A 25080-nucleotide genomic window follows, 5' to 3' on the forward strand; every position below is an offset into this window, starting at 1 on the left:
TCCTTCACCTCTTTCTTTTGAAAGTGAATTGCTTATGTTTAAGCACAGGGTTATCTGCTTCTAATCACTACTGATTACTGAAGATTTTGTCTTAGAATCTCATTCTGACTATCCTGATCTGCTATTTCTGTTTAGGATTGTCTTCTTATAATTTTGTATAAGCCTGCATTGCAAGACAGTTGTTTGAGCACTGCAGTGCTGTAGTAATTTCTGCTGTATTCAGCTGAACTGGCTGCAGTTTGCAATCAGTGGACAGCCTCTTGTTGGCTTACAGGAAAAAATACTTTCTTATTTATTGTATGATCTTCTAATTTCAGTTTTGTCAGTGTTAAATAGGCACCAATGGGTTTTTTTGTCTTATTGTTGAACTTTTGTTTTCATGTTTTTTTCAGAGAAAATGCAAAAAAATAGTAAATAAAAACAATTCAGAAGTGTGAGCAAGGAGGAAAAAAAAAAAGTTATTTCTCTGGTCTTTAGAAGGCAATAAAGGCCCTGAGCTAGAGGATTTAAACAGTAAAGTACAGTGCAAAGGGACTCAGCCTTCTTTTACACTCTTCTGGATATACCAGACACTGGCACACAGAGGATGATCAATTCCATTCTAATTATCTGTCCCAATGCAAAAGAATATAAATTATCAGAACAGAAAGGATTGCTGGAAAGACAAGTTAAAGGTCTCCTAGAGCCCTTTAACTTACAGCACTAGTAATTTTATCTAGAAATTAACTTCTATTTTGCCACACAGTCATTTGAAATCCTTTTGTTACTCTCGATATTCATGAAGTACAGAACCAGACAGTCAGGGACTCCAGACTCTGAAGACTCACTATATAGCTGACTGCAAGTCAGGTGGGATCATTATGGCAATTCATACTTTCAGCTCCTCTCTCTTGAGAGAAGAAGCTTTGCTCGCATTCACAAGAGAAGTTACTACTTACAAATATGCTCCTCTACTGCTGAGAATAAAACCAGCAGAAATATGTCCATAGGAAACATGTTTGCCAAGTGATAGAGTTTCAACAAAACAAAGTTTATTGTGGGGAAAATACGAATTAGAAGAAAAGCTTTGGATTCTTCCCAAGAAAGAAGTTCTGAAATGAATGTTTTGGTTTGGCATATTCTCAGTATTATTTAGTTTCAGCTTTTGTATTTTCAAAAGGCAGCATAAGCAGTTTAAGATAACATGCATTTAAAATAATATTTTAAGGGTAATCTCAGTCTAAATGATCCTTCCAATTAAAACTGTATAAAAGATCCCAGAAGGGACTAGTTTTGATTAATGAAGTAATTTCTTCAGACTGCTCAAAACTCTTCATGGATATGTAAAACTCTTCCGATATTAATTTTGCAAGTGTCCTGCTCGAGGTTTCACATAGAAAATTCCTTTGACGGCTCTTCTTATTGCCATCAATAAGAGCCTTTGAAAAAGTTGCTTTGACAAACTTTACCTCATAGTTTTCTCCTCTGAAGTCCAGCTGCAGAGATCACAAGACTCCAAAAGAAAGTAGAGTATTGGAGTTTATGTGTGGGCCTGCAGCACCAAGGCTTGAATTATTTACTATGGTGATGCAGAGATGGGCTAGAAGCTGCGCTACAATTAAGCTGCTGCTGGCTCATTGCCTTGAGCTTGTGTAGCTCTACCAAATAACATTCATACCCTTTGAAGATCAGTCAGCACTGACACCCACATTGACCAACATCCATTGTACGCACTCTTTTCTTTCCTATCTCTAAAAGAAAGGAGCAGACTGGATTTTCTTTTATCCATAACATTCTTTTAAATTATCCCAAACTTTTTCTGTTGTCTAGCCATTAAAGCACAAACTGTCAGCTTCACTTTCATCTTTGCTGTGCTACTGGAGATGGCCAACTTCTCATTTCCTTCCTGCACAGATATATGCTAACAGACTAGATTGCTTCCATCACTGAGGGCATATGGCATGAGCCTGCAAGTTCTTATTTTCAGCAGCATTTCAGATATATCTAAACCAAATGCCTGTTTTGCTACTGTGCTTTTTTGCTGTTGTTCACCCTGAAGAGGCACATTTTGAAACAAGACCTTAACACTGGGGATCTTCTGTGATTTAATACATGACACAGAATTTGTGCTTGTTTTAGTTGTGAATGTTTGCTTGGGAGAATTGAACTGTGTCTACCATCCATCAGAGAGCAAGCTATCTTAGGCAGCTGTTATATATGGCATCATTGCAGTGTGAAGTATTGATAAAAGTTATGCCATTTAAAGTTTTTTTTTAACATGAAAGAGGTTTAGCAATATTTCAGTAAAGATTGACATGAAGACAACACATACTTAAATAAATAAATAAATAAATAAAATTTCCCGGCATTTCTGTTAGCTTTAATTGTAAATTTGATGGGAGATAATGCAATAGTAGTACAGTAGACTTCACTGATGACAATGACCAAAACGGTATGAAACATAACACATATGATTCCAGTGTTGACTTAAACATCCAAAGTGCTGAATACTGTCTGAAATATCATGGAATAAAATCAATAATCAGTTCAAGTAATTGAACCGATCCATTGCTTTCCATAGGACAACTGTTGTGCCTTGAAGCAAGTGTAAGACTAAAAGCAAGCTCACAAAAAAAGAAGTAAGGACTTGTATTTTTTATGGAGAGAAAGGAATCGGTTTGTATTTCACATTTCTGGTCGATGCTGTAGTTACCAAGGAAAGATCTGTAGAAGCCAGAAATGTGGCTGGCGTTCCTTTTTCAAGAGAAATGCAAATATGAAAATTATAGTAACATTGTAATGTGCATACCATTTACCAGATAATTGTTTATTGTGGACAAAAAATTGTTTATTGTGGGGTTGTATTATTGTTTTCAAGAAGCAATCAAAGTACCAATTAGTGCCTTAAAAAAAAAAAGAATGCATGATTTTGCAAAGGCTATTTTTAAATTCTGAAAGCTCTGTGATCTTCTAACTAGCTTTGCAAAATATCAATGACTTATTTATTTTTATAGTAACACTGAAGGACCCAGATGGCAGTTTAATATCATAACCAGCCCTTCAGTTAAAATTAAAATAAGGTCATGTATAAGCAGCCAGCTTTTCAGTGGCCATCTAATAAAGCACATGGATGAAAACCCCAGAGCTGCAATCTTCTTATTTTTCAGCTACATATTTAATGAGAATGATGATAACCTATAGAACACAAAATGTATGCCTGAAACTCTCTCTCTAACCCTTATTGATGAAGAGTATCTCACTATCAGCTCAACATCTGTGACCTCAGTTTCACGGGAAGGAAGCTCCGAGACACTCTCCCCAAGGACAATTCCACAGCCACGTGTCTCTGGTCCCTTCTCATCATCCTCACCTGCTAGAGAGACACATGACAGTGACAATGAATGGGAAGACTTGGACGAGCCAGAGGAGGAGAAGGAAGAAAAGGAAGAAAGGGTATGTGATAGGCACCAGATTATTAATAGGTAGAATACAACAAGGGAAAAGAAACAACATTTAAAATGCAGCATTCTTAAATATAAATTTTAACTCATTATCTGTGCTACTTCTGCATGGATTTTTTTTACTTTCCTGAATGTCTACAACCATCAAGTAAAGCAGACCTTCCACTCTGCCCATCTGTCCAGAATTATATACTATTTGCCTCGAAGGCATCTCCTTGCTCTTGCCACAGAACTATTTCTTCTATTTTCCACCATTCTGCAGTATTATTCCTAGTTTACAAAGGCCTACTTGGGTTATAAACCCTTGTGGAAAACCACTGTGTTACAGTGATACTACTCTAAGGTCCTGATAAGAAAGTATGATCCTTATGCTAATTACTATTCAAAATATAAGTCTCAGACTACATACTGAATATCTTGCATTCCTGCTGACACTAATGAGCTCTGAAAGCTTCCTAATTTAAGAGCACAGAGGACAAAATTTATCTCCAGCTGTTTCCCTCAGTGGGACAGCAACAGCAAAAACAATAATAACCTCTGCACCCTACTACTGCCATGCTTGTCAGCTCAGCAGAATCCCAGTGTCTCTTTACACATTTCACATGCCAAAATTCCAGTCCTCGGTGGCATTCTCTGCCTTATTAGGCCCTATCAATCAATCACTACAAAGCTCACTAGGTCAAAAGAGGTAAAATTAATTCTGGAATAAGCCAGTGACAAATGAGAAAAACTCTTATGTGTGCTTTTATTTATGTCATCTGAGGATCCAATTCCTATCTGCATGTGAAACATAATGGAAAATGTTAATAAAGCAAGTGAAAACCCTACATCCAACCTGTATTCTGCTTATTTTAACAGGAAATGGAGATCTTTGTAACTTTGACAAAGTCAGAGAACAATGGTTATGGATTCTCTGTAGTTTTTAACAAAGTGGACGCCTGCCTGTATGTTGATGAAATCTTGAATGACCCTGCCCTATCTGATGGAAGGCTAAGAAGGGGAGACAGAATCATTATGGTACAGCAATTCTTTCAGTCATACAGAGGATAAAATATTTTCAGATCAGAGTCCTTTAGCTTTAGAATTGTTCTTCTTTTATGGTCCAACGTATCACATATTTAGCTGTGCAAGTGCAAATGAATCATATAACAGATGCAGTTCTACTGACTTCAGTAGGACAAATTTCAGACCAGGCAAAATTTCAGACCAGGCAAATAATGTGATTCATCTAGTAACAATGTACTGAGACTTTCAATGCCTTCCTAATTAAATGACATAGAACTAATGTAGTAAGATAGGTAACGTACAAAGGATGCAGGAGTTATATCCTTTGTATTGTATGAATCAAGTCCATTTACAGTCTGGTTCATCTTCAGTTTGTTGCATTAGACTTCAAGAGAAATAAAAAACAAAACAAAACAAAACAATTTTTATGAAAGCTCTACATTCATAAAAATAGAAGTTCCAACAAGAAATCTTACTGCAATCTTAACTGTTCCATTCAGTGACATAAATACCACAGCAAAGCAGCAACATGAAAGCGAAAACTTAAGTTTATATACAAAATTCAGAGTGGAGGGAGAAGTACATGATGGTCAATGAGATCTATAACATGATTTTACTGATTTGTCATTTAGGTGAATGGAATTGATGTCACATCTTTACCATGCAATGAAGTCCTGACTTTACTGCAAAAATCTCCTCCTGATCTGCACCTTGTGGTTGGCCGAGCTGACAGTGATCCACGTCCCTCTATTAGGCCAGATGAGATTCCTGAAATTACTCTCACAAAAGGTGCCAATGGACAGCTAGGTGTGTGGTAAATGCTATGCATGCTATTTTGGACAGGGATTACAGCAGTTGTAAGAAAATCCTAACTGTGGTCTTTGTTCAGTATGATTCTGAATGACACTGACGCTTTTATGCTTTCCTCCATCACACGCGACCAAGGAACAGAGAGTTTTATTTTGAGTAAGACTTTAAAGGGAAGAGTAATAACTCTTACTAGACCAATTAATACAGTTAGGAAAATGATCTTTGTATTATTATGCTATCTGCTGAAATTTTTGCCAGATGTTCAGTCTCATATTTTTTCACTACTGATATAGAGAAGTTGGTGATGGTTAGATAATAACGTCTACTATCTGTTGAGATACATAGAGATCTATTTGGATGGAAAGGGAAAAACAAAACAAAACAAAACCCAAACAACAACATTTAATAAGGAGAAAATGCCTTGATTCACCACAGACACAAGACTTTATCTACACTGGGCAATATAAGTAATAAAAGAAATATCCATAGAGTATCTTGATATTTCTGCAGTACATGGCATGTACTGCACACAGATAAAACTGTAGACTCAGGACACTGTACAACTATATTTGCTTAGGAATAGCAGCCTGTTTCCAGTTCAAAAGCTAGCTTGTTTGGAGATTGTCTGAGTTTTGTAGCACAGCTCAGTTCTGCACTGCAGAGGTATCTCCTGAGTTGTTGTATGCCTCCCTTCCCTATGGCACTCTACAGACTGTAAGTCACTTAGGCACTCTGGTAGCAAGTGAGTAGCTGCTATGCAGGTAAGTGTCTTATACAGATGACTATTAGACATCAGGTGAAATAAAGCACTCCTGAAATGCTGAGGCATAGAGATGGACAATACCATTGAAGTTTTTTCCATACTCTGATTGCATTCCACCTTCCCAGTCCAGATCTTATACCCCATCATTATGGAGCAAAGCTGTTATTTATAGTATTAATGATTTGTTCAGCCCATATTCCAATGCCCCACATCTACTCCACTAGGTTCTGTGTCACTGACAGTGAAATGCAAAACATGCTGCCACAAAAGGTGCTTTCTCTGCATTATTCTAGGCTTGAAGTTGACAGGAGGAGCTGGAAGCAAGTTGCAAGGTATTTATGTGCTAGACATAGTGCCTGGCTCTCCTGCCAGTGTGGAAGGCAGTTTGCAGCCACGAGATCAGATTGTTTACATCTGTGGACTGTGGACTGAGGGCATTAGCCTGGATGATGCAGTGAGAGTGTGTGAAGCTGCCACCCAGAATGTTCAAATCAAAGCCACAAGGTAAATCTGAGCATACTCAATCTCAATTCTAATGCTGAAGCAGGTTTCTAAATTTTTCATCAAGTTAAACAATAAAACCAAGACAAACTATGAGCAAAATGCTTCAAAGATCTGAACACTGCAACCTGATACGTAACATCCAGATGATATCTTAACCCCTTGTAATTACAACCAACACAGCAAGTACAAGTGGGCTCATGCTACACAAATAAGAACTCTTCAATCATCATTCAAACACAAATGTGAATTCTTCAGCTGTGAGGCTAGCTACCATTTCCAGATATCCTGTTCTGTAGGGAAAATCTTTGTACTTCCACCACTAGTGCTAATGTCTTCTGTATAATTTCAGATTCATAACTACAGACACAAAACTACCTTTTATGGGAAACTCTGTTACTTCAACAGCTAGACATATTAGAAAGGTATCCGCAAAGTCATCCCAGGCTTGATCTGTAACCAGCAGTTAAGAATTTCTCTCATGAATTCTTGGATGTACTTTTTAGATTCATTGTGTTCTGTAGTTCAAAGTAGCATCAGCAGAGGTCCTGGACTAATACAGAAACAGCTTCCAAAGATCTAAGATGAACAGTCAAATTACAACTAAAAAGCATGTGAGTAAAATACATAACCAGAGCAAGTGATACTAGGTCTGTTACAGACCTCTTGATCTAGTTCACATTTTTATCTGTGTTTTATTAACTTGCACTGGTCTAGCAAATGAAGAAAACACAGCCTTATTATACTTCCTGCTGTACAAGCAAATAGTAGACAAGACACCCTGATCATAAGAATTTACAGTCTAAGACCATTCCAACTTTCCAACAGACCATTCCAACTTTATAGAGGGGGAGCCACAGACAAAATGTACGACAAAGCAGTTATGTATTTGGACAGATGGTGTAATGTGCATTTAATTTCCCCAACCCGTTGAAATAAAATATTTCACTGTTGTTAAATACAGTCAGATATTTTATATGCTGATATAAATGCTCTTTAAGAAAGCACCATTAACAAAATCATAGAAGTACCACTACAATTCAGACAACTGAGCTTCTGAAAATATTTTTTCATATATGCTCCACAAAGAATAAAGCTATTAATAGCTCACACATTTCACTTTTTCTGCCCCCAGAAATGGCAATCCAGTGGTTCCCATAGAGCAGGAAAATAGTAAGTAAGGCTAATATTTTAGTTTTTAGTTCCAAACTTGCTTTTGATTCTGGAAATATGCCTAAAGTATTGATTCATTGCATTTAGAATGTTATTAATAGATTGTAACTTGGCATTCAGTATTTCCGTTGCAGCCATTCTAAGAGTTTAAAGATAGAAATAAAATGTATAGTTCTCTGTAAAGAAATTAATTATTGCCTTTTGCATGGTCAGTTTCTAGTTTTAAAACTGTTGTTACTAAGTGGGAATTTTAAATGGTCATATTTCAACATTTGTTTTCATTGAAGGCACTTTCCAGCACTTTTGGAGCCACTACATCATTCAGACCAACTTTTTAAACTGTTATCAGTAAATCTATACAAAATCAGAAACAGGCAGCACCAATGTCCCTTCATTAATATTAGAGCATTCCTTTCAGGGCACAGTATTTAACAGTATAACCAGCAAAAAAAAAAACCACTTCAATAACCATCTGCCCTACAAAGACTTTACCAGAATTGCTCTAGCAGCAGTAGCACTCTCAGCCAGCAGAGGCTGCCTCTGCACCATCAAGTGGAATGATAGGTATCACATCTACATCACTGCATAGAAAGTGTGCTTGCTATGCAGGTAACACTTTTCAGGGTACATTTTGCTGCACTGTTAAGTTAAGTCAGACCCACAGTTTCATTTACCTGATTGGGTATCTGAATTCTTCATAATCTTGCAAAGATGACTTGAAAAAGCAACCCTGGAGCAGAACTGCTCCCATGCCTGTGCTTATCTGAATACTGGCATATGGCTGCCTGAAAACAATTATTCCAAGTCAAGCTGGTTACAGGTTTTCTAGTCTACAACAACTAGTCATGTATTTGTTTTTATAAATTGAAGTAGCTTATTTCACTTACTGAAGAGCAAACTTCTCTGAATTTACTACAAAACACAGATAAAGTTATGTGTACTCTCAGTGACTGTGGTATAAATAAAGAATAGTAAATGCATAACCTGGTAGGATCTTACTTAACACATCCTTGCTCTATGAGCTTTGCAGTTCCCAAAATTTTTCAAGACACCTTCAATATAGGTCACTAGATCTGATCATGTTTTATCTGTTCATGTTTTCTCCTTCTCTGGAGACTTTCAAAACCCACCTGGATGCATTTCTGTGTGGACTACTCTAGGTGATCCTGCTGTTGGCAGGGAGGCTGGACTCGATGCTCTCTGGAGGTCCCTTCCAACCTCTTACATTCTGTGATTCTGTAATTCTGTGATCCTGTGACACAGATTTATGAGCTCTATAATGGTTCAGTTACCTGCCTCTCATAAAAAAAAAAAAAAAATTCTTCCCTTTTATAAGGCACTTAAAAATATTTTATAGTAATTTGGTATTTGGTATTCTGTTTGGTATCCTCTCTGGTGTATTTATAGGTAATTCTATAAAAATTTGCCAGTAAAGAATTAAGATTCATTTTTCTAGACTCTCTTAGTTACAAAAAGGATGCTAAAATTGCAAATGCAACAGGCAAGGGTTTTTTTCTGCAACAGAACACTCATAATTTTATATAATTCATACATTGAGAGTACTTTGTGGAAGATCACCAAGATACGATAAAGCAAACCCCCCAAACTGGGGGTAGAGGTGAGACTCTCAAGAAACACACATTGTCTCCTTAAATATGCATCTCTGCAGACACTAAAAACTGCTGCTTCTTCCTCTGCCTGATCATTGCCACATGTCTAGAATGACTCAGTCTGATCTCTGATTGTTGTTAAAGCTTTAAAAATAGCAGCAACTGAGATGTCATATCTCTTCAGTTCCTGACAGAATTATTTCACCCTGCAAACTGGCAAACTTAATCACACATTGGTAAACATCTCATATCAGATATTGATGCTTTCTTTAATAATCTGAGCACAGAATTTATGTTTCCTTGTGTACATGAAGGAGGCCTGTGTGGTAGTTTTAGGCAGTGCTTTTAAAATTTTTTCACAGATCTTGAACAGAAAGTAAAAAATGGAAACAAATTACTACTGGGTGTAAAAAAGAAAATACTGATTGGTCTAAAATGGACTTAAATGGACTTAAGCAGTAATGTAAACAATTTAGCTCTCTTCTCTCACCTCTTCGCTCTGGGAGAGATACTAACTCACTTCTGCTTGACCTTGACTGCATTGTTTTGGCTAAGTCCAAAGTCTCTCCCCTCCTTTCTCTTGCCCCTTTTATGTACAGAGGGGTAAGGAGGGGTAGGGAGGAAGAAGCTATTAGCTTCCCCTGGTCTTTTGGACAGAGGGGCTCTTGTGCGTCTTATTAATTGTAAATACTGTATATTTTGTACATATTCCTTGCATTTCATTGTAGATGGTAGATCTGCTTGTAAATACAGCTTTTATTTGCTTCCAACTGAACTGGTCTGGCAAATTTAATGTTGGGGGGCTGAATTTCCAACCCACCACATCCTGTTAGAACAAACCCACATATATGCTTTTTAGGGTCACCGGCGGAGACAGAAAAAGTCAGTATTTCTTTCTCAAGTGAAACCTTGAATTCCCAAGAACAGCATCTGCTGCATCAACATGGTAAGGTCTTTTGTGTTTTTCAATCAGAGTTTGTAAAACTTTGTGCCCTCTCTTTGAAAGAAAATCTGTAGGTGGTAGCGGCAGCACGTGGGATAGATTGATATTACAAAACTAAAACTGCCTCGTTTAGAGTTTCAGGGAACTTTTATACACTATTTGTTGTCCATTTGGTGTCCTGACCCTCTAGCATGCAGCTTTTAAAGCTTATCTTGGAACCTGATCAGTGGCAGATTAAAAGTCTGCAGATAATTCACACAAGGCTCAGATTGCAGTCTAGGGATGGAAGCCCACATAAGTCTGCAGGAAGTTTTTTTGCCTTTTACATCTCATTTTTGTCTCCGAATATGACTTCAAGTGTTACACTACAGAACACTTTACCAACACAGCTCTGTAAAAACTGTTGCTGCTTTTTTCACAGAGAAACATTTAGAGGAAACTAACTGTAATGCTCAGCAAAACACTCCTGATTCTCCAGAATGTAAGGTAAGTGACAAGTTTATCAAGTGTAAGATAGTCCATTGAGTGAAGTGAGCTATATGGAGTGAGATTTTTTTCAATAATGTATGTCATTGAAAATGTGAATATAATGCATTTGCAGAGTATCCTGTGAATTGGTGAATTTTTTGCAAGAGTTCATAGACTAGAATGTGCTGAGCAGTTCCTGAGGTCAGACTCTTCTGCTGTTGTGTTTCAATGTATAATATTGGTATTTTACCAGCTTGGTAATATATGAACTACCAATATGTTGTAGCCCTTCCATTAGGTCTTCATAGTACTCTTTAACAGCTTGCGAGACTAATCCTTAGCTTAGAATGAAAGTAGCACAGGAAATGACAGACTATCACACCGTGGGATTCTGGAGTAAATAAGTCTAACTGTGAAGCATTTTCTACATCAATCTTTGAAACCTGAGAAACTTCATTCTGAAATTATCAGAAAAAAGGGTAAAATAAATCCACTTTAGACTGTATCATCTTCCATTATAGGACTTCATAATCAAGATTGAGCTGGAAAAAGCAGAAAATGGAAGCCTAGGATTTGCATTGGTAGGTGGAAGAAATGGCAGGGCTATCTTAATAAAAGCCATCAGCCCAGACAGCATTGCTGATCTAGATGGGAGGCTCCAAGTTGGTGACATCCTACTTAAGGTACTACTTCTTCTTCCTTAGTTTTGCCTTCATTTTTCCTAGTTACTCTATAATGAGAACTGTTCAGTATAAATGTTCTTCAGATGGGATATTTGTGTCTGCATGGTGCAGTAACACATAGAAGATGATGTCCTTCAGCTACTAGGCTCATACTCCTTGCCTAGCAGGTTCCTGTGGGACAGGGCCTCTCTACAGCTGGAGGTAGCTGTTGGGCACTAGCAGAGAAGCAGACAGAATAGCAGGTGCAACTATTCCATACTGTAACTGTGTCCAGTGAGGATTACACAAGAAGAAGTCAGGGAAACAAGAGTTAACGGATCAAAGTGTGCATGTATCAGCTAACCAGGAGGAACCTATCATCAGTGCCACTCAGATATTGCTAAACCAACAAAAAATCCTGGAATTAGAGGGTTTGAATCTTTATTTAAATGTTACTATCTTAATGATCTTATAACATAAGTCTTTTTTATTTGTTTGTTTTACCTTTAGGTTATTTTTCCTCCCTTTTCTCCCTTTCCAAGAGTTTCAATATTTTTATTTGCTTTTTTGATTTTCATTTGCTTCCATTTCTCCTCCATATTCCATCTGAAGAGTGGGGAAAGAGTCCTCTTAGTGTCTCTGAAAACATGCAATCTATACTTCTGTGGTGTACTGCTGGCAATCATGGTATAAAGAAGCAGAGAGGAAAAGATCAAGCAAATTACTAAAATTGGAGGCGGAGGGGATGAGGACACATGAAGTGCAAAGAAGTTATATAAAGGTTACTGAGTGCTGGGATATAGGATTAAGAAAAGTTTTCTGTTACAGGATTCTGGAAGCACATACCATTGTCTTTTTCAGGTGAATGAAACTTTGGTGTCTGGTCTGTCACGACAAACAGTGATAGATTTGCTGCGCAAGGCTCAAGGCACTGTCCAACTCACTGTCTGCCGAAGCATGGCCTTACAATGGGCTTATTCAGACAGTCAGAGCAGCAGTATACCTTCCCCTCCAAACACAAAAGTAGAGCCTGGTAAGCAGCTACATCCACTCAGTATATAATGAAAGGTTTCTATTAGCTAAACAGTTCAGCGGTGCTAGCTTTACCTTTAGTCCTGATCCATAGGATCTGCAGATCTGTCTGAACTACTCGAGACAGAGGACCACAAGGAAGGAATGCCCAAGCACGAATTTTTAAGTCTAGAAATAGTGGAAGCAAAGCCACAAGGCCCTCAAAGATGCTTTAATTCAGTTTTTACTTTTAAGTCATGACAGTTCCTGAACTAATTTTACTCAGCTTTATACAAGTCACTGATGGAATCACAGAGAATTATTGACCCAGCTGCCAACATACATTTCCCACAAATTTCAAATCCCAGAACTCCTACCTTATCTCTTGAAAGCACTGCAGCTCCTTGTGCTGCAGGCTCTGCTCTACTGAATATGCTAAATTTAAATATTAATGAAATCCGGGGGTAGAAACAAGGCCATACTATTACCAGTAGATTATGGGTCTACATTCCTCAACTTTCTCATTCTTTGAACACTGACATGTTTCCTGCAATGTGGACAAACTTTACTGGGAAGAATATAGAATTCCTCCTCAATATACTTCCCGGCCTTCTGGTTACAAATTGGAGGCTTTGTTTCAAATCTCAGGTGAGAAGCCACTATGGTTGCTATTTGCTTTCTTCTCATCTCTATTCCAGTTCAATTTGTGGGGTTAATGATGAAAATAAGTAAATAAATAAATGGAAGCACAGCTACTTAAACTAATGTGGTGGTTTGAAAGGAAAGGCTCTGCTTTCCCTCCCCCCACTGAGAAAGAGACCACGGCTAAACCCAGTCAGAGAAATGAGATTATATTTTACAAGGAAAAAGATTGTATGTAACACAACAAATACAAGTATTTTACAATATATACAGGAATATACAGCAAATGAACTCAACCAGAAACCAGACCCCCCACAGAGGGGGCTTCCCCCTGTGCCCCCTTCATCCCCCTACCTCCCTTCTCCCCCAAAGAGGTAGAAGAAAGAGATGTGGACGGTTAACAGGGCAGGAAAGGAAGAAAGGCCTGGCACAGGGAGTTTGTTAGTTCTTATCTCTTGGCAAGAAGCCCATAAGCAGATCCAGCCAAAAGGGACAGCGAAGAAAGGAAGACTGAGAGAAAGTTCCCAGCTCCCCTGGGTCCAATCTCACCTCCCACCTCAACTTGGCCAATGAAATTCGTTTAGAATACCAAAATATTTTATAAACATTTAGCCAGCGTGCCCCTTTCTTAAAGGCACAGCCTCAAACTGCCACAACTAATTATAAACACGCTGACTGAAGCTCCTGCTCTACTACGGGCTGTAGAAATATTCCCATTCACTTCAGTAAGACTGGCCTTTTCACCAGCTCTGCAAGTTCAAGGAACTGGCTGTGGGGACATTTACTTACATCTCACATGATAGTGGTGAGTTACAGAGTTACTAGAAAGTGTGAACGGCTGCAGAACCAGAAAAACACAATAGTGTTACAGAAGCACTGGCATCAAAGTTAATCTATGAAATTTATCCCTGAACAGTGCATAGGAATGGGGTGGGCTGGGGGGGTGTCAGATTTAAGTTCTGTTTCAGGTTTTTCATAACTGTGTTTGATGCAGGGGTCTGCTTCAGTATCTTCTGGCAACCTCAGTTATGCTGGCTTCTTCAGTGGTGATACAGAGCAGTTATGCCGTACTCACATTCTCAGAGCATCCATGAAACCATGTCAGTTTCTGGCACGGTATCTCAGTGCCTCTTTCATGATCAAAGTCCTCTGCTGTGAGGGGTGCAGAAGAAATAGATTTATATTTTCATGATTTATAGGCAATTTACTTTGATTTTGTGTTCTGATATTCAGATAGTGCTGAGGGAAACCCGAAAGCTTGGCCTGTTTTCACTTTCAAGGAAGAAGAATCCAAGCAAACGTGCACCCAGGTACAATGTGAATCAGCCTTCTAGAAGTTAGCAGTTACTCGTATGTTCCTTGTAAAATGAGTTTGCTGTAATGCAGGCAAGAACCACAGCATCTTAATGAAAAAAAAAAAAAGATGAATGTGAGGGAAGTGTCCTACAGTGGCGTGAACTGCCAACACTTTAATGAGCCAGGGGATTCCACTGAGATAAGAGCATATGATTGGTGTAATATACACGCTAAAAGGGCAGGTGAAGGAAGGTGGCAAGTCTAGTTCTGGTGCTTTATGATATTGGCATGATTGATTTATTAGTGTAATATTTCCCTCCCCCCCCCCCCCCCCCCCCAGTATTTTAAAACAATGCACCTTGCAAGATTTCTATTCAGCTGTCTTCCATTAATATTCATAACTCCAAGACATCCAAACTTCTTGAACCTGAGTAAGTCCTACAAGACACTGCACATCAAATTTTACAGAACCTATTATTTCTAAGTTTACAACTCTAAAGACTCTGCTCAGAAAATTTGAGAAATATGGCTCTTCTTATCCTCCAGAACAAATAAAACACTAAACCCTGCACCAACCAATATAGTCAAACTAGAAAAAGAAAAATGGAAGAATGTAAATAAACTTCCTTGAGGAGTTTTTAAGCAGGCTCTTGGAATGGCTGTTTGAACTAAACTGTCAGAAAGCCTTTAACTGTCTCCCATGAATAGAAACTACACTTTATGTACTGAGCACAGCTGCCACCCACTCCAAAGATGTAGACTTTGAAAGTGATAAGCTACTAAAAAACAGATGCAAAAAAAAGCAGCAATAAAATACCGTTCCTTGGCAAGTAGAAAATAAAAATCCATAGAACATTCTCCAGTCATTGTAGTCAGTCGGTGCAGAAACTGGGTAAATGAATTCATGGTTAAACAGACAGCCACAAATTCCCCTGTTCTACTACAGAAATGCAAGCACAGAAGTAAGAAAACGAGGAAGCACAGAAGTAGGCAAGTGAGAACTACCATTACAATTCTTAGGAGACATTCAGTAGTTTATACTGTGTGACATGCCAGGGAGGTTTCAGAGTGCATCTGGAGTATTAAGCAGGGAAAGACAAAGAAACATCGCTCTGAACTAAAAAATCTATCAAGTGCCACTTCCACATGCTAATGACAGATATCCTGCATTCAAATGCAGTACCTAGTTGTTATTCTCTAGGATGGAAAACCAGCCACCAATACTTTTGCTTCTACTGCATATGAAGGGTGATCAAGTGTTTGCCTTCTCAGTTAATTGAGTACTTCATTAGGAGAGCAGCTGTCTGAGATAGAAAGAAATTATTATCAGAAATTCCATCTCAGACCCTGGTACATTTTACTGCAAAGAGTTGTGAGATGAAGAGTAGAGTGCGACTCATGATTCCTGTGATTGCATTTTCGTTATGAGATCAGAGAGGATCTAACCAACATTAACCTTTTCAAAGTTTAGTCATGCATGCTAATGCATGTCTAATGTCTGCATTGTTATGAAACTCACCCGTACAGCTAATCTGGATTTCTACACCTAGTAGATACTGCAGTGCTGAATCAAAGTAGCGTACTTTCTTTTAAAACTAGAAACTATTCTGCTTTCCCTTTCCTTCTTGAGTGAAGGTCACGGGTTTTATTAAGATATGAGAAAGAACACTGATGAAAGTAACAATGTTACTGATGTTTCTGTGTATTGATTTTTCACAACTTTTTCTTATTTTAAACCTGCAGGGTGCAGAAAGTACACACAATTTCCCTCTGCAAGGTCAGATGGCTGGGCAAGGCTATAAGGAGATCATCAGTGATATTTCAGACAGGTAATTCTTTCAAATGCAGTAAAACTCCTTAAAAAACCACTATGGATAATTTATTCTTACATTTCCAGGGCTGTTCTAATATGATATGCAAATGCACTCATGCCTCTGAAGTAACAGAAATACAGCTCCATTGGAATGTAGCTTCATCTATAGTAAGAGCTGCTAAACAGCTTCCATATGACTACTAAGAGAAATGAAACAGAAGCTTCTAGATGTAACAGCTCTTGCAGACGTGACTAAGCTAGCTTTAGCCTATCTAGCTGAGGAGGAGAGAGAATGGTGCTATCATGTTGGTGTGGGCAGGGTCCCTGTGGGTTTTACTAAGTGTTCCAAGCAGATCTTGTAGCCTAGGCTACTGTGGCTGTAGTGATACAATTGTTTAACTCCAGACATCTGGGAATCAAGAATTCTTGAATATAGCTACTCAAGAAAGTTAAAAGTTATCAAAAATAGATTAACCCCCACCCCCACCACCTTTGTACAGTGAAGATTATCAAGTTTCTGCTGCTTCCATAAAGCCTTTCAGCTAATGCTATTTTACAGGTCACAGAAATATGCAGAATGTGAAGACTGTGGAAGAGAGAGTCAACAGTCTGAATCAGACATCTGCAACAATGAAGAAGATAATGTGCCCCACAAGATTTCCACTCTACCTAGAAGTAACCATGCAAAAACTATGCTTGCTGCTTTAACATTATAGGCCAGCTCCTCTGTATAAGTGCAGTGAGAACACTAATCCCTTATATACAAACCTGAGTGGGTCTGAGTGGGATCCCTTATACAAAAACCTGGTCTAAAAGACCAGGGCACTCTGAACAAGATTCTGGGGTTTGGTTGGGATTTTTTAAAATGTTTTTAATTGATATATGGTATCCTTACCCAAATTGATACATGGTGTCCTTTCCCAATGGAAAGTATCTGAATAGCTTGGTTATACTCAATTAGGTATAGAGACAGAACAAATATGAGGAAAAGAAAGTTGTTGAATTAGAGTTACACAGAATCATAAAATTTATTTCAGTTGCAATATCATGAGTTTTGTTTAAATCATGCACTACTGGACAGTGTGAATAAATGACACATTGGCTCTCAACTAGTTGATAGAAACATCCTCTCATCTGTGAGGGCTAGTAAACAGGAAGTGTCTTTGAAGCTTAGTCAAGACAGGTGCAAGTTGTGGCCCAGGGAAAGGCATCACAAGCACACTTTTGTAATGGAGATTAGTTGAGAGTAGCCTTGACATCTTACAAGAGAAAAACAAAGCCTTGCACTTTGTCATCAGCCTACAACAAACCTGTGGAACAGATCATCAGGTTTTCTTCCAGGCAGCTGGCATGTTATTCTTTGCCAATAGTAGCCTATGACTAAAGTAACAAGTTCCATAATTCCTCTGCCTCCAACCACCTTTTTTTTTCCCCAGATAAACTACTGGGTTTATTCTACATGGTAACACAAGTTTTTCAGTTTTTCCAGTAGAGTAGTCATCTTTCTGGAGATATAAATGTTTATCCATCTTTTTAACCTGTCAAATTTTGGATCAGAACATATAGTTCAAGATGAGCTAATTAGTAAAACTGAATCCTGACTTTTGTGCATCAAAGATACTCCACATCTTGTTCTTGAAGGGGAGTGTGAGGTAAGATGAAAAGGACAGACGACATTTTCTTACTTCAGGCAGGCAATATTACTTTTCAGAAAAGCATTGGAAGCATGAAGATGATTCCCTGTAAAGATGGGCCAGGGTTTCCTATATCAACACAAACTTGTATTAAAATCTTTGGTTCTGTAAGAATAATTTGGAACAGACTGTATTTAGAAAGAGTATAAGGCAATAAATTGCAATAGTTGGATTTGCTTCCAATATGAAATGCAGTACTAGTTGTATCCATGGTGCCAACTAATTCTTCTTTCTGCTGTGAACATAAGTAAGCCAAAAATATTTTTTCACATTTCACTTCCACAGCATAAGCACCAAAATGTGCTTAAGTACTGCAGCCCCCTAGTTTTTCAAGACAAGACTTTGCACTTTTAATGATAGTAGCTGAAAACGCCTTTGCTTTTTTGTTGACATATAGGCAGAACCTTTGCTTCTGGTGATGAACTCACTCAGCTAATTAAACCATCACTGACTGGAGTAGGTCCAAGGACTGGCATCACAGGTCTTATTCAAGACCTTCAGTTGTGGATTGAGAATCAAGAAGTGTTCAAGGAGTTTATGGTAAAGCGTGATTCTTTTTAAAGATCTGAGTGTTTAGCAGAGCTAAGAAAGTGACTTTTATCAGCATACTGTATGGATCAACTTGTATATCTTTATTGACCCCACTTTCTCAGAGAATTACTTCAGCCAGAATGGGACTTCTAATCTGCTTGGGTGATACTAGAGTATTTGGATCTCTCTCCAAATAGATCTGGTTTAGGCTGTTCTCTGTCAAAGATACTGCTCACATGGAGTGAAAAAATAAATAATACATAAATGTAGAGTATGAATCACTTTTTCCTAGACTGACTTCTTCCTATCAACCTGTCAGCTCTGCTGAATGGCTGCCTAAGCACTATGCTAGAGGCTGCATTAAAGCAAGAAATCCATGCTGCTGGGGAGTAACTAGTGTTGAAATGCTTAACTGATGAAAGGAAAATGTTTCACACAACAGTCCAGTGATCCATGGAACTCACTGGCACAAGATGCTATTAATGTCAGGAACTTTGTGAAAATAAAAAGAACAAGTAATGTACCTCCTTAGGTAATGAAAACCCATAATTACTTCTGGTGGCATATAAATCATGAAAAAGTGTAAAAATAGGCAATCATACAAAATCTGTTGTTTCAGCATATAAATGGAGTATTGATTTATTAGCAAATTCCCAAAGAACACACTATTTCATAACTCTTCAGCACAGTACTCTAATTTCCTTTAAAGGATGTACTCATCTCCAGTGGAATAGATTGCTACCATTTTCCCCCAGTAATTACAGTGTTATCAGGTTCTTCCACTTGCCTTTACAACTCTGACTGGCTTGGTACAAAATCCTGCAAGCTCTAGCGTATGGGATTTGCTGACTTTTCCCGAAGGCTCAAGGGCATGTATTAATTTCCATTCATTCCACTCCATTACTAATGTAGGCATAGCATACTACAAGGTGAGTCTCATGTCTGCACAGAAAACCTAAAGATCTAACAGCAAAAGGACTAGATACCAAGGCAAATGGATATTTTATCTGAGTAAAAGCTGTAGTGACTTAAGAAGATGTTAAGTACCTGTCACATATTTCAGTACCTATACTCCATGTAGTGGCATAATGTGATGGCTAAGCGTTGTGCAATACATGCCAAAGAGGTAACATAAGAAAGAAAAGTGAAGGTAGCTCAAAACCATAAATGAATTGAAGCTTGCAAATTCTTGCTTCTTGTTAGACTGTATTCCGTGCCACTAAATCTGCTATGAAGTACTTAAAGACTATATGATTTCCACTTAACATTATTGATGTTCTGTAAATATATCACCTTCTCTGTCACTGAAAAGTGTTCAATGACATTCACTACCTATCAACAGGGCAATAGCTGGTGCTTTAGCCATTGGGTTATCAGTAATGAATGCTGACATTTGGCCAAGACACTGTTCCAAACATCTATTTTCTAACATTATATGAAAGGGATTTGTAATAACAGGGGCTGAGGATGCAGGTGGGAAATCTTGCTTGATAACCCCAGAAATTTTCTGCAGGCTTCTAAGCACTTTGAATTCCTTGCCTAGAGTTTAGAGAATGATGTACTGATTCTTTGCTGTAAGAAGTCTATTTGACAGGCTTGGGTCACATATAGCACTAAAGTTTGCTCACATTGACTCTGTAAAGGTTGTCTCTAAAGGATATAAGCAACATGGATTGACAATTTACCTGTGATTTAGGTTTTAGAACGCATGAAACCAATAGATGACTGCAGAACTGGCAAAGCACCAGAAAACCAGGGAAAAAACAGATACAGAGATATTCTTCCATGTAAGTATGCACACTAATGAGAACACACATTAGATGAACAAGGACATTAGAAAACAGAAAAATAATTATAACACTGAGATGTAGGAGGTGCTAATCCCAACATGTCCTTAGTCACAGACAACTCCATTAATAATTGAATGTGTTGAGATATTTCTAAAAGAGGTAGAGTTCACATAAGGATGTCTCCATTTCACAGTATTTAAGTTTCTGAAGATTCAGTCTGGTTGGGGGGGCAGTTGTCTTAGTGTTTCCTTCCCTTTTTCTCAGAGATAATGCCGACAGTTTTCTGTCAGCAGCTGTAAATTGAACTACAACAGCAGTTCTTTAAATCTATTTAAATGTACAGCTACATCTACTGCTTGCAACAGAGTGAAATTCTGATAAGTACTGGAGAAATAATGGAGTCATGTAGCTCTTGGAAAGGTAAAGATTCTTTCAGGAGTATTTGAAAACATAATATGTAACTAGAGCTTTCAGCTTCTCAGCTCTCATCTGAGTCAGAAACAAGTTTCCTTACTGATGAGAAGTCATTTCAGGAGAAAGATTTGATTCCAAGAGCTGAATGACTGATGTTATCAAGGATTTCCAACAAATTATTTCCCAAGAGGTATAATGACAGAAGAACACTTTATGGACACCTGATGCCCTTTAAATCACAGCATCAGGAAAATACATGCAAAACCTGCAGCACAGTTACCTCAACCTACCACATACTGATACTATATAAATACCCATGAGTTCCCAATTTCATAGCACAAATAATCTGGTCACAATGTTCCTATGTTATACATTCAAGTAGGACTGGATACTCTCTTTTGAATTGCTGCCAAACAATTCTATGGTAATCAGAAGGCTTGTCAGAGCGTTACACAAGAATCTTAGGAGAAATAAAGCTTCAGTGAACCATACAATTTATCTGTTGCAATTCCTGTTAGCAGTGATTAATATTAGAGCTATTAGTCAAATATATTTTAAAATCCAGAGACATGCTTTGGTGCTAAAGGCTGGAGTTCTCCATCTTCTGAGTGTTTGACATGGTAGACCTGTTTCAGACCTACAGTTTAAATAGCAACTTTCTGGTTTTGTACAGATGATAAGACACGAGTTCCTCTGGGAGAGAAGAGTGGCTACATTAATGCAAGTTACATTAGAATGAAAGTTGGAGAAGAGGAACATTTCTATATTATAACCCAAGGGCCTCTGCCATCCACTATGGCTGATTTCTGGCAAATGGTCTGGGAGAATGAATCAGATGTGATTGCCATGATGACAAAAGAAGTGGAGCTAGGGCAAGTCAAATGTCATCGATACTGGCCTGAACCTCCCCATGACTCTATAGACCTGGCTAATTTCCATCTCAGGCTACACAATTACCAGATTCTGCAGTACTTCATAATTAGAACAATAGAAATGATCAACAAGCAGGTGAGTAGCCTTAACACTTTCATATATGATTAAATTAGTTACGTATTTTACATGAGGAAATACTCAGTAGCATTTCTGTTTACTACTTTCAGACCACCTGCTCAGTAGCTTTTAGAAATATAAAAATCTGAATAATAGGCACAAAATTAGGGTCAATGAGATGCTGTTTCTTCACTCATTGCACAAGTAATGGATCTAACATTACATATATTAGGACAAGAAAACCCAAAATATAGTCCTTGAAGAGCCACAGAGCTGATGTGTTCAGTGTTTTGCAGAATTGATTACTGTTCTCACCACATCAAACCAGTAAGGGCTGCCAGAATGGATTCATATTCTCTAATGGTGGCAGGATGGAAAAAGGGAAAGAAGGTGGTTTTCATACTAGAATTCTGATTCTTCTTTCTGTCAGGAAAATACATGAATGCACATGAAATACAAATCCAGCCACAAATTTTTAGAACCTTAACAACTATGGAATCCAGATGTAAGAACATGGGAATTGAGACATTTGTAAGTCTATCAGTCTTGCCTCAGCATTAAGTAACGCTTTGGAAACGTTTCTGCAGGACATAATAATGAATGGATTAATAATAAACTCCTACTTGTACCAGACTAACTTGGTGTCTTTTTCTGTGAAGAAAACAATTTCTCTGTATGAAGAACACACAATTCACCTTATGTGAATGAGTGTGAAGCATAATAAAGTATTTGGTATGAGCCTTCTCAAAAGATTAAGATGGGAGGATGGGCCATTATATGTGATTGTTTCAATTAACATGTTACATTTGCTGTCTTTGTCTTGGACAAGTACCACAGTACTATAGAAAGCCACAGATTTACTTCAGCAGAAATCCAGACACACATTTAAATTCTTCTGCTGGAAAAACAAACAAACAAACAAACAAGCACAGGTAATTCTTTTGCATTCAGTTTAATATGTTCCGGCAATCTGGCAACAAGAAGCACTGTCTCAGGACCACTCAATTAACAATACTCTATATTTTACCTCCATTATGATTATTCTTGTAGGCATTATTATAGGAAGTAAATTTCCTAGGCCAGTGTTTTCTTTATATGAAGTAAATTTCCTAGGCCAGTGTTTTCTGAGTGCATTTCTGAAAACCTGTGAGAAATACTAACAGGGTCATATGTGAGAAGATAAAGAACTGTAGAGTAGACAAGCAACTGACTAAGAATGAATCTGAAGGAGAATTTATCAGTGGAATTTCTTGAAAGTCAGACTTAAGACTGATCTTTTTTAACATTTGTTGTCTTTCTCTTCCAGACAGAAGAGAAGCGCATTGTAAGTCACTTGCAGTTTATTACTTGGCCTGACCACAACACTCCCAGACTGGCTGAGCAGCTTGTAAAATTTATTAGTTATATGAAAAAAGCTCACAGTACAGGACCTATTGTTGCTCACTGTAGCACTGGCATTGGAAGAAGTGGTGTTTTGCTGTGTGTTGAAGTCCTGCTTAGCTATATAGAAAAAGATTTACATGTAAGTATCAAACAGATCATCAGTAAGCATCAACAGTTAGAGGTGTCTTAGACCAGAGTAATTCCTGGTAGAATTCATCCTAACAAGATGGAGTAAATACAGCTGTTGTTGTTTGTTCATTGTTTGTTATTTCTTTGCAAATATACTTCTCCATCTGAACACGATTACATCTTTGCTTGTAATATGCATGTCAACAAAATAAAAACTGTTCTCTTCCTATAGTTCAACATCAAGCAGATAGTTAGAGACCTGAGACGTCAGCGTTTTGGCATGATCCAAACTAAGGTAAGTTTTCAACATACAACTGCTTCATATTTTTTACAACATTCAATTAGAAGCATATATCCACGTGCTTTCATAAATCTGGAACTGAAAGCATCATTTTAGCCCTCTCTTTTGAGGAAAAGCTTTCCAGGCAAATGGTGTCTAGATTTAAATATGAAATGTCTGTCCCTTACTAACATAGGGAAAGAAAATCTATGTACCAACATAATACAGATACCAGACTCCTCCCCTCTTTTTAAAGTGAAAAGAAAAGCAAGGGTCCAAAACAAAACCGGTAAGACACCATAAATTCTACCCTGCAAAATTGCAGCCCTCAGCCAAAGTCTTACTACAGCTAAGCTGTCATCACCTAAGTAAATGCTTCTTGCTGAGCTAAACCTATCTCTGAAAAGAGTTTTCATGAATGTAACCAGGCACTTCACATTGGTATCTCTGCATACAGGATGAATATTTATTCTGTTATGAAGTTGTGCTGGAAGTCCTTCAGAACCTTCAAGCAATGGATTCCTACTGACTGCAGTATGACTCTTCCCTGTTGCTATTCCCCTTGGACTCCAGTGGCTACTCAGCAATTGCTTTAAAGAGATGTCAAACCAGTACAGACAAGTGCTACATTATATGCTTTGATAGACCACTCTGATTTCTAAGGCATTTCAAAATCTTGCTTAACATTTCCTGTGTAAGTCATTTAAATCTCAGCTCACAGTTTGAAGAAACTGCTAGCCAGCACTTGCAACACTGCTGCTAAATTGCCATGGACACTTTACATGCGCTGTATAATAACATATAAACTGTTTAGGAAAATATTCTGGGACTGTGACAAGGAGATAGCAGCCTTAGGAAATAGCTTTACTTTCCAGAGGGCAACTAATATTCTGCTGGTGTTGGTGGAAGATTAGTTGTCCCTTATATATATTGTTGTGCACTATTGGCTTCTGGACTGAAGATCAGTATTTTCTACAGTAGTTACGCTTCTCTGTAGATGGACTCAATTTGTTTACCTTGGATTGCCTGAGCAGTCTAGAACCATTTCCAGTCATCACTCCAGCCCAGAAATTAATTCCACCATCACTAGACATTTTAAGTGAAGAAACTGACAGGAAAATAGGATGCCTTTAAATTCTAATTGGTTCTCTTCAAAGCAGGAAGAACATTCCAAAAATGGGATGGAATATTACTTTTTTTGCCTGCAAGATGAACAGCACCAGTATTCTTTTATTCTGCATCTGTGTAAAAAGAAATGCAATACTAAGCCAGATTAAATGACTGAATGCTGTGGCATGCATATGCATTTTATCTTCCCCTGATCCTTTCCATTGATTAGCTATTTGCTAATTCTTATCTAGGATCTGAACCTATAAATCTATGCAAAGTCCCACTGGTTTCAGCAGAGGCTGAACTGGATCTTTATTTTAGAGTAAATAACTTTCTGTACAGCTTATGTCTCATGTAAAAAGTGTTTCTGTTAGTGTGGGTTTGAGCAGAAATATGCTGTTCAAGTTTATATGATTGTACGTTTCTATACTACTACTTCTAAGTCCTTTCTGTAGAAGGTGGTATATACGGAAGCTATTAGATGTGCATTGGAAAGGTAAATTTTAAACAGACAAAATCATAACAGCATTCATTTAAGTGAACTGTACATATTGTAAAACCTTTCTCTGATTTCAATAAAGGAGAAAATATAAAGAGGTATTTGAGTATAAAGCTGCAGTAG

At 37.9% G+C, this 25080-nt stretch overlaps 1 protein-coding gene across 1 annotated transcript in view; it reads left to right on the forward strand.

Moving 5' to 3' along the window:
• FRMPD2 (FERM and PDZ domain containing 2) overlaps positions 1-24534 on the forward strand; it is a 58866-nt gene extending 34332 nt beyond the window's left edge. Inside the window, exons 25-41 of the mRNA XM_054163657.1 lie at positions 3246-3432; positions 4299-4457; positions 5078-5252; positions 6312-6522; positions 7655-7692; positions 10667-10731; positions 11235-11396; positions 12237-12408; positions 14262-14338; positions 16068-16153; positions 16697-16812; positions 18229-18371; positions 20059-20149; positions 21240-21574; positions 22863-23078; positions 23301-23363; positions 23806-24534. Of these exons, the coding sequence (XP_054019632.1) occupies positions 3246-3432; positions 4299-4457; positions 5078-5252; positions 6312-6522; positions 7655-7692; positions 10667-10731; positions 11235-11396; positions 12237-12408; positions 14262-14338; positions 16068-16153; positions 16697-16812; positions 18229-18371; positions 20059-20149; positions 21240-21574; positions 22863-23078; positions 23301-23363; positions 23806-23877 (2368 nt within the window). The 3' untranslated portion in view covers positions 23878-24534. The remainder of the gene's footprint in view (positions 1-3245; positions 3433-4298; positions 4458-5077; positions 5253-6311; positions 6523-7654; positions 7693-10666; positions 10732-11234; positions 11397-12236; positions 12409-14261; positions 14339-16067; positions 16154-16696; positions 16813-18228; positions 18372-20058; positions 20150-21239; positions 21575-22862; positions 23079-23300; positions 23364-23805) is intronic.
• Positions 24535-25080: the final 546 nt, after the last annotated feature.

The sequence above is a fragment of the Dryobates pubescens genome, chromosome 8 (assembly GCF_014839835.1).
Source record: "Dryobates pubescens isolate bDryPub1 chromosome 8, bDryPub1.pri, whole genome shotgun sequence".
NCBI classification, from domain to species: domain Eukaryota; kingdom Metazoa; phylum Chordata; class Aves; order Piciformes; family Picidae; genus Dryobates; species Dryobates pubescens.